The 10955-nt window shown below is 38.6% G+C and overlaps 1 protein-coding gene across 4 annotated transcripts in view; it reads right to left on the minus strand.

The window, feature by feature from the left end:
* The window catches only part of LOC132256355 (suppressor of cytokine signaling 5), a 29345-nt gene that overhangs the window by 2217 nt on the left and 16173 nt on the right, over positions 1-10955 (minus strand). Inside the window, exons 2-5 of one of the 4 annotated variants that reach the window (XM_059752715.1) lie at positions 9885-9944; positions 3053-3512; positions 1177-1391; positions 709-1115 (exon numbers count right to left, since the gene is read on the minus strand). In XM_059752715.1, the coding sequence (XP_059608698.1) occupies positions 709-1115; positions 1177-1391; positions 3053-3452 (1022 nt within the window). In that variant the 5' untranslated portion in view covers positions 3453-3512; positions 9885-9944. Of the gene's footprint in view, positions 1-708; positions 1125-1176; positions 1392-3052; positions 3513-3585; positions 3706-9077; positions 9549-9884; positions 9945-10955 lie in introns of those variants that run through there. The other 3 variants (XM_059752711.1, XM_059752712.1, XM_059752714.1) reach the window with 3 other exon arrangements.

Genomic DNA, 10955 nt, shown 5'->3' on the forward strand with positions numbered 1-10955 from the left:
TTTTCAAAAACAATCGATATCCAGATAAAAAAAAAGTGTCCATTTCCAAGAACATTGACAGACACTGTTAAAAACTATTCTCCGAATCATTGCCAAAAATAAACCAATATTTCCAAAGAAATGGCACTTTTGGATTGATTTTCAAGTTAAATTTCACACTTTTTATCATGAGGCAATGACCCAGAATTGCTTATAATTAGAAAATTTACATTCTTAATGACTCATAGAAACACGCTGAATTTCATCTGTTGAAATTGATGAATTTCTCGCTCGTTAATCATGAAATTTTACCACGAATTTCGGGGGTGTGTTTTAATAATGACGCGTGCTTCAGCTGAAAAAACTCTGAATCACACACACACAATATAACGCATTGACAAAGTGATAAAAGAATTACGTCGATTACCGCGAGTTATCAGCAATGTTTTCTTCTTGCGCCCAATTACCAGCCCAAAACGATTGTCTCTCTTCGAAGGGGACTCCTTCCCATAACAGCATGCAATCATTGAATTTTTAATCAACTGTCGCACGACATTGTCATCAACTCTAATATCTATTTTAATAACCCTCTTCAGAAACCATTCCACTGTACTCTTGAGGAATTAATGATGAGTTCCCCGACTAAATTACCCTCTCATATTGCTTTTCAAAGGTTAACAAATCGCACGCCGATTGTAAAATGGCTCAATTGAGCATTGAATGAAGTACCTGGAGAAGTCAAGGAGTTGCGGCTCGTGATTCATGAACAGCAGAACATTTGCCGGTCCGGGCGTGCTCGGGAGGCTGCTGTACACGGCCGTGGTCTCAATCCTGTGGATCAGCTGGCCGTTGGATCGCAGCAATGTGGACGTGGTGGTAGTTGTGGGCGTCTGGAAACTTGCGTCAGGCAACAGCAGCGCTCCTGCGCCAGCCGCCGACTGTCCAGGAAACACCTGCACGTGTTGCGTGGACAGGATGACATTGGAGGCGTTCTGGGGTGCCGCCGCACTGGCCGGCGATGAGGACGGACGAGCCACTTCGGCCGGAACTTCATCAATCTCCTGACCGACCAGCGGCGGGGACGAAACTGGCCTGGGCGCGCTTTCCTTCGCCTTCCGACAGGTGCAAACATTAACCTGCAACAGCTAAGCATTCAAATCCACTCTCCTAATACACCGTCACTATTAAGACGCTCACCTTTTCCTCTGTCGCCACGGTCGGTGATGTTTTGGAACTCTTCATTTTGGCACAGTTGAACTTGAGACTCCAGTTCTGCTTCTTCGGCTTCTCCTTGCCGCCATCCTTGCACATGCTAGAGCAACAACTATGCGATCGGCACAGTTTGCACAGCTTGTGCTTCAGTCCACTCGTCGACAGCAACTTCTTAACGCACTGCGAAGATTCTCTCGAATCTGCGTGAAAACAGACAGGAAAAGAGAACTCAATTTCATTGCTTCAACACACGCCTGTCATTCATATCTATTCAACACACTGGATAGATAAGACCGACCCTCACACTCTCCATGATAAGCCATTGTTTACTACCCATTTTCACGTTAATTTCAGCTGAAAAATACTTCTCAGAATTTCATACAACTTAAAAGCGCTGTATTGTTGCAGTTTCCGCTCTCTCTATATATTTTAGCCCAGAGGCAAATTGTGATCAATTGAAAACTTGTAATTGATTAATGACGCAATCCTTCACAATACACACTAAAGTTGTTCTTTATCAACATCACAAGCAATGTAAAGATAAAACTTCTTGATATAAAGCATTTTAGTCGCCTTTATATTGAATATCACGTTGAAAAGATCTAAAAATCTGTTAAAACATGGCTCAAATTCCAGTTTTTTGTGTGTCAAAAAAAAAAAGCTTGAGCGGACAATACTGAAAAAGCATTGGTCTACCACTTTCATTCTATATTTACAAAACACACTGCTCCAGATAAGCTCCGATTTTTCATTCAACAGAATTCTGTTTTCCCAGAATTTCGCAACATTATAGTAAACAGGAAAAAGCGCACCTCGTGACACAATCTGCAGAAGAGGAAGTATTTTCTGATGGATTAAATTCACATTAAAAGTCTCTTTTATCGGGAATTTCACTGGCAAACACACAGTGGAAAAAATTGATGGATCAAAAATAGAGAGAAAAAAGTAGATTCATGCATTGCTTTTACTCCATATTTCCACGCCACAATTTTCCCATCAAAAAGGATAAAGCATAGATTTTTCGTGGAAAACTAAAGGAAAGCCTCGCTTTTACCCTCAAAACCCACCATTTCTCATGCAATAATAACAACGAGAGCAACTCGTGGAAGAAGTGATTGTAAATTCATTGGTGTGCATATATGAGATGCAATCCAAATGAATTGCCATGTGGATTTATTCTCTTATCCACACAACACATATCTCATCTTCTTTCTGCTTCTTTTTTTTGTCATGCATTCCGGATGTATTCACACGGAACACGCGATTTTTTTCGCAATGTTTTCATTCGCCTCTTGTGACTCTACATGAAGGCATTTTCGCCCCTCCACTCGCGCAGTGAGAGATTATTACGTGATTCATAACGTAATAGAGCAAAAATAGTGTCTGTGAATGAATTTTACCGCACTTTGCCATTCGTGTCGCTCTTTTTTTCTTGTGTCCCTCCTCAAGCCTTGTCACTCATGCACACACACACACAGTCAAATAAAGCGGCCAAAAAGAGACAACTCCAAGAGATATGCATGAATATGTCATTAAAAAATTACATCAAAACCCCGATCGAAATGGATAATAAAATGAAGGAAAAAAAAATCTTTAAGCAACGCCACAAAATGTGCGTATATACATACATTCATTTGTATTTAATCTTCAATTGTTCACACTCACAGAGAGTTCTCACGGATGTTCAAATCCTCAATTTAATTGTGTTACAATCAATTGAGACACAATTTTCCACTTTACATTGGTGGGAAAGTGTCGGAAAAAGTTCTCAGAAGACGCTTCACAACTTGAACACATTTAAGAACAAATTGCTTAAGTAACACTCTCTAAACTTTCTATCACAATCAGACATACAACATACCTTCTGTCTGGCCCTTGGACTCCTTCGGCGTTGCTCCATTGGCGATACTGAGTCCCGTGAGTCGATTCACGATACTGGCCTCATTATCAGTGATGTTGGACACCGTTGTGTTGTTGTTGTTGATGACACTTATCACAGTCCTGTGCTGTCCATCCTCCCTCGCCGTATCACAGATCGATGTGCTGTTATTATTAAAGCTCGCCACGGTGTCGTCCAGCTTTGGCTCTTCGGGCTTCAGCGTTGGCCGCTCGTACGGACACGTGCACTTCTTCTGGGGCTTCTTCTCCGACTCCATCCTCCTCATGCGCACCCAAATCACCAGATTCCCACCCTTCTTCCGTTGCTGCTCACTCTCGACGTCTGTATTCCGCTTGCCCGGGACACTGAAGAGTTGCCCCATGAGATTTTCACCCTCGCGGCCGCACTTACGATCTCATTATCGTCCGGAAATTGGATGATCCTGCAGAGACACAAAGAAAAACACACCATCAGACGGTGGAACAGTTGGCCAGACACACACAGAAATCGATCACCTCTGGCTCAATATTTTTGATCACACCACAGCATAGAAGCCAATGGCACGCAGTGGTGAAGATGAGTCAGAAGGCAAAGCAGAAAGAAAAGAATTCAAGGGAGCGCGAATGAGAAAATGAAGGAGTTGTGCGAAGAATCAAAAACGATCAAGTATCTTTTCCTGGAAGTGAAGCCATAAATCTTGACTCTTGAGAATAAATCTGCGCGCTTTTGCCGTTTCTCGCGCGCCCTCGAGGGAAAAGCCATCGATGATGCGGTTGAAGTATTTGAAGCGACAGGCGAAACACGCAAAAATTTCCAATGATCTTTTTTCTCTTCCTCTTTCAAAAGATCTTTCTCTCTCTCTCTCTCTCACTCTTTCTGCCCATAAAGAGAAAGCCCAGCAAGTCTGGGGCTTCTTTTTGCTCACATTTTGGTCTGAGAGAAGATATTTTTGAACTCATTCAATCAGCAGATGCGCGCCGAAATACCTGGAATTGCTTAAAACTTGAGTGTGTGAGACAAACAGGGGCCAAAATTCAGCTCAACGAGAAGTATAAAAGTAAATAACAGAATTTTCCCATTTTAATATCCTTGCTTTCTTCCCCGAGAGTGATGATAAATTGTGGTAAATAACCGTCAAATTCAATTCCAACCGCGACTGAATAGAAGGTGATTTATTTGACATTCAAACTCAAAACCACAGCAAGACGCCCTAATGGGTTAAATGAGCACCGGAAAAGTCTAAGGTTCTTTTATCGCGCATTCGTGACTCGGTGTGTCTTCAAATATTCCTTCAGAGAGATTTGATTAATCCATCCATGGAGTTGAAAACATTCCAGATAAATCTCACTTCCGCTCACAATTTCAGTTGCGCGCTCTTCAATCTACAAACACCATCAACTCAACTGAGATAAATCAGAAACAATCGGATATTTTATCTTTTCCTCTCTCTCTCTCTTCATCAGGGCGAATGACAAAAGAACAAGACAATCTCTGCCTTTTTTTCATCTTTTTTCGTTTATCTTTCCGCTCGGCTCAAACATCCCAAAATTCAACCTCGCGCAGCCCAAAGAGAATTCCACATCAACCTTCGTGGAATAATTTATTTTCACGAGTCTATTGTAAATAAATAATTAAAATCTAGTGGAACTGCAAGAAAGAAGGACTTATTGAGGGAATCCTTGAAAGATGACTTCATTATAAACTCCGCCAGACTTCTTCTGGGCGAGTTAATTAAAACCCAAGTGAATCACAACATATTTTCACTTGAAAATACCATCAGAAGACATAAAAAAAAGCAGATTTTGCGGTACTTTTACATACTTCCACGTATTAATGTATAATTCTATTTTCCACATCATCGTGATATTTTATTGCAAATTTTTCCCAAGAAAAGAGTCTCAAGATGAAGTAAACAGCATTTGAAGAAGCGACAAACAACGTTACACTTTGTATGAAATTCATCTCAGATTCATTTTCCCCACAGAAATGTCCTCAGAAGTGCACTACTAAAGTTTCGTTTGAGGTTTTTCTATTCACTGTAGCAAACAGAACTGAAATACATGCCAAAGCATATTTGTATGAACACAAACTCTGATAGTCAATGAATGTGAGAATTTCGATACTTATCTCAATTCATTCAAGTTTTTCTCTTGCGGTCACTATTGAAACTCATTGCTTTCAATAGATCTCAAGTCAGAATCAAATAAATAAATTGATCTCATGAGAGCTTTTCGGAGAACCACTGGCTATTTCGGTCATCATTTAATTCACTCAACACAAATGTGAAAGACTCAGAAATTTAAGTGCGCATAAAGCTATACATGAATATTGGGGAATTAACTTGAAATTCTCCAAATAGAACATCCATGTAAACTAAATACACTAAAAATTCATGAAGAAGAGACATTTCGTCACTTGTATCACCCAATCTTGTATCATATTTAATTCTCCAAGGACAAGCGTGAGGTTGTGAATTGTTTGCTTGCTGAACTGAATGAATTTGTTAGGTGACAGCTGTCAAAGACAGCTTCTTCATCACTTCGTGAGGTCATCGACACTACACAAATTACACATCAGGCAGACGAGAAGGCCAATAAAGGGAGAATTGAGGCAGTAAATTGAGCTGAAGAAGACCAATAAACATTCATAAATTGCAATCAGCTTCCACGAAGTCTCTTCTTCGTCTCTTCTGGCTTTTGCCATCTTCTGCAAAACTGCATGCGCGCAGTGTGAATTCGAATGAAAATTTATGCATTCAAGCAAACGTGCGGCAAAACTTTTCCGCCGGCTGTGAAAAGAAAAATGCCTGAAATGTTAGTCAGAGTTGGCGTCAATTAAGCGAGAAAACTCAATCACAGCAGATGCCAAAAGCTCACAATGTCAATCTGTGGGTCGAATTGCCAAATTGTGAGTCAATTAAATTGGTTCATCAAAAAAAAAAAGAAAACAAATCAGAGACCACAAAAGTCTGTCATCAAATTGGAAAAATTGCTCATCTTTGTTAAAAAGTTCTTCCCAGAAATAAAACCGGAAAGCCATTCTCTAAAGATAATGCCTCGCAACTCTTTAATTGGATGTTTTTTCCCCGCTCAATCTTCTCACCAAAGCATTTTCGCAAATGCTCAGCACACAATTTCTGCTTTTTTTCACATCTATTTTTGAAGCCTCATTATCTGCCACTTCCTCTCGCTCTTTTTTTTCTTCTTCTTTTTTTCCTTCGTCTATCAGAATCTCAACTCTGCGGCCAATGTAATTGCGCTAGAGAGGTTTATCAGACAAGTCGCGAGTGTGTGTGACTATTGCGATAAAGAAGAATCACTTGTGTTTGTCAATGAATTGACGCGGTTGAGGAGGAAAAAGTGATGAGAACTCGGCATGACGTCACTTTTGGCGTGATTTTCTCTTTCAATATATGATTTTTATTCTTCTCTCTTTTCCAACACCTCAGAAATACCCACATTTTTTTTTTACCGTCTTTAATGTATATTTACATACAGAAACTCTGTCCAATTATGACGATTATGGCTAAATTTAGACAGACGTTCTTCATTTTTGGCCAGATTTATTGGCATTTTGGCCTTTTTCTCCACTCTTCAGCACCCAACTTCACTTGATGTGAAAATATCTGGCAAACTTTCAACCAACTTCCGAGAAGCGGAAGAAGGTGAAGTAATTTTGGTCTTATAATTGCGTGGCGTCTTCATTCCTTTCCACACTATAGGCGCCCCTAACCAAACTCTTATTGATCGTGAAATTGAGGTTATGTCACGCGAAAAGGGCCTTTATGAATACTTATAACGCTTACAAGGTCATAACTGACCAGAAATGCGTACAATTCTGGGAAAATATGAATAAAATTAACACTAAAACTATTAGAGAAAAACACGAGACACACAATTTTGTGTCCAAACACACTCTCTTCCCTTTCCTCTCTCCACGCACACACAACACACTTATTCTTGGCCTAAACAAAATTTCCTGGAAGATAGACTCTATAATTAAAATCACAATCCGCAAAAACTCTCCAACCAATTAACACACTTGGCGATAGGCGAAAAAGAACATGGCATAAGCACAAAAAAATCTGCTTGATTTCTAATTTAGAATAATTCTGTTTATTTTTATCTCGGCTCTTTGTTTTTTCCTGTCTAAAAATTCACTTCCCAGAAATCTTATGCATAATCATTTCACAGCCACGTGATAAGGATATCGCAAGTGCTTTTCCAGAGACTTTATAATAAGCGCAAGAGGAAAAATCCGCTCGACGAAAGAAGCTTTCATGCTAATTGAAGCATTTTGTCTGAGCACAAGTGAAAAAATCACGCAATTCCAGCGCACTAAATGCAGCACAGCTACAAACAGCCTCATTAAAGCCAACTCCCAAGCTTAATTGACAGCTCAATTAGCACCCCCGTTAGAGTATGCAGCACTGGAAATTGGACAATGTTGTGTGAGAAAATCCACCACCTGACGAAAAGTCAATACTCCGTGTCGAGCCACACCTCAGCTGACCCAGTGCCATGGAACCTTCAAGGAGACTCCGATAAGACATCAGTGTTCTCCGTGTGAGAAATGGAAAATTCCTCCGCATCTCTTCCCCCATTCCAACGACAACTAAATTAATCTATTTTCCACACACCCACGCATCATCCCTTTCCACCCATTCTGACTGTCTTCATATGTACAATTTCAACTTCATATAAATCAATTTCGAATCTTGTGGCTTCCTTCCTCTCAACCTTATTCCATGTTTTCATGTAGTCGATTAAGTGGAAAAATTGGATTGTTTTCAAGGAAAAAGATATTTGATTATCCTCTAGAATAATACTTTAAGAAAGTTTTCCTTTAAAATACCCCTAAAACTTACTGATGAATAGTTGTATTACATTACAAATAAATGTCATTTTTGTTTCTTTTGCAAGTTTATCATCTTAAATTTTTCTAACGTCGACAAATTATCTATAATAATATTAATAAAAATTCTATGAAGAGTGAGTCAATGGAAAGTTTTCCCTTGTTAAAACCATAAAATGACACAGAAATACCTTATCATAATTTCAATATATTGTCCCCGAATGTGAAATCAATTCCCCAAAATTCATGACTCACATTGATTGTCTACAGATTTCTTTGTAATTCTTGACGTGACAGCTGTCATATTGACAAGAGAATTTAACGTCAATTTCGAAGATAACTGCTAAAAATTTCCAATGTACCAAAATCATTATCACATCCCATGAAATGTTATTTACCCAAGTCATTTGCAATGAAGAAAATATGACTGTGTGATTTGCTAAAATGTGATATAAAATAATGAGATAGACAATTTTCTCAGCGTCCAGACAACCTCTCAACACTTTGTGGCTTTTTTTCCACTCTCGAGTATAGGAATCCTAAAATATAATCATGTTTTTACATGGAGTTTCTACAATGATATATAGAAAAATGAGAGATATAATGAGGTTGTGACTCTCTTTTGCGTCTCACTACAAAACTAATTGTCATATTCCAAGAAAATATTGTCACCAAAATCCGACATGCAATGGATTTCCACAGAACTCAACACTCACACTCTCCCCTTCACATTTTGGCTTCTGTGTCACCGGAGCAAGAGAGTTGAGTGTATCCAATATGTTTGTTGACATACGATACATATGAAATGGAAATGTGGATAATATTTTCGGGTGCGGGAGTCAAATTAACCCACAACAAAGGTGACAAATAGCCCTGGACGCAGCCCAGATATAGCTCACAATATGACAAAAATGACATTGAACTCGTGTAATCATTCACGAAATTTCCAGCGATAAGTTGCGAGATTTACTGATTAAACATACTTTTTCCAGAGAATTGATAAGAGTTCCTAGAACCCCAACAGCCATTGCATAATGCTTGGGGACTCTGTGGCACAATTAACCCCACAACCTAATTGATCTCTGATAGTGACGCGCATTGTTCACGCTTGGCGGAAAATTCACATCAATTCGTACACACAAAAAAAACTTACACAGAAAATTATATTCTGGATGTCGTGCCGAAAAATATATCTTGGAAAAACTCGTATCACATGAGCCACAAAATTTCCACACACTTTAAAAAACCAACTTCCCGCCGAGATGAGCGTTTGTAATCTCTGGTGTTACACACAGGAAGTGCTGATAATTACGCGATCGAGTGTAAAAATTCATTCAACGAGACGACGACACATTCAACAATGTATTTAACGTGTCACTGGATTATTCATTCAACTGAGAAATTCCATATACTTTCACACACACACACAATTTATCGTCTTTGGGATGCAAATCACGATTCTTGACTGAAAATTGTCAATCAAACTGCCTCTCAATGACTAGAATTCTCTTGTGCCAAAAAGCAGCCGAAAAAATTTTCACTTTTCCATCAAAGTTCTCATTCAAAACTGTTCACACACCAACAATAAGTTGGAAATCGAACTGTTCAACCAGAGACTCAATACAAGACTGACTGTTTCACTTCAGCATTCGAATGTTTTTCCTTCCACTTGTTGACTATATTTCTCTCTGTTACACACAATTCACCATCTCATTCGCACAATGTCGAGGCGGAGCCAGACACGAACTGGGGTGAAAAATATTTACTGCATGTTTTTCTTGGTTGAAGATGAATTTCCCAGGAATTTGTCGCCAGATTATTTTGATACACACTTATTTTCTCACGCAATTTTTCTATAGAAATTTCACACAACACTTCCACCACCTTTTTGGACAGGGGAAAATGTGATTCATTGCGCAAGGATTCGAAAATAAATAGATTTGTTAAAAAAAAAACTCACCTGATGAACAATTATATCAGGAATATGTATACTTTTCGAATGAAGATTTGTGCTTCACACCTGAAATAAAAAGAGAAGACAAATTATTAATTTGAAATTCGGAAGTTACAGCACATTTCCACACACTCTTCAATATTTACGACATCATCATTGCTTTCACCCTCTCTTATTTGCAATTCACTCCTCATCTCATTGCGTCACAAATATCACGTGTGTCTGTCTTCACTCCAAAGTCCCCAGAAGCCGCAACATTGATTAGCTTTCTGGGATGGTCTTAATTGAATTTCCCAAGAAAATTCCCCAAAACCCCAAAGCATTCGATCACAAGGAAACTTGATTTCACCTTCTTAGAACAATTCTCATTTCATTTGAAGGGATTGTTTCCACGGAAATGACTGCACTTTGTCACGTTTCAAATTATTAATGATTGATTACTTTTCAGCGAATTAACTGGTAAATCAATTTGCCATAATAATTGAGGAGGAGCTCTTTTTCTCTCTTTCTCTCTCGCTATCGTCTCTTTCTCGACAACACTTATATTTGCTTTTGGAGAGAGAATCTAAACACACAATTCAATTCATTGGAAAAAGACACATGCAAGACGTGGTCTTGATGACTCCCTTGCGAGACACTTTCTCGGAATGTTTTCAATGCATCCACTTTGGCTTCATTGGAAAATTGCATCAATTGTATTTTCATTAACTGATAAATTTAACTTAATTCAATTTAAAGGCACATTATGAATTCACCATAAAATTGAATTAGAATTCATTTATTATTTGTAAGTACCAAAGGCAAACTTTTCAACACTTCAATTACCTTCAAAATGCAATTAAAAACCAGGAATATTTGAAAATATAATGTTGAATTTCATATTTTCGCCCAAAATTTACAAAATTTGCCTTTTTCGGATAATAAAAGAAGATCAATTTCTGAGAATCATCAGATTATTTGGCTCCTGAACTCTCTTTAAACTGATAAAAACGACACATGTCGGTTTATTACCCTTATTTAACATCAACACTTGCTTATTCCTTATCATTGCGCTCTTTCGCTTTCTTTTTGCACTGG

Source organism: Phlebotomus argentipes, unplaced genomic scaffold, assembly GCF_947086385.1.
Source record: "Phlebotomus argentipes unplaced genomic scaffold, Phlebotomus argentipes genome assembly contig_5, whole genome shotgun sequence".
NCBI lineage: Eukaryota > Metazoa > Arthropoda > Insecta > Diptera > Psychodidae > Phlebotomus > Phlebotomus argentipes.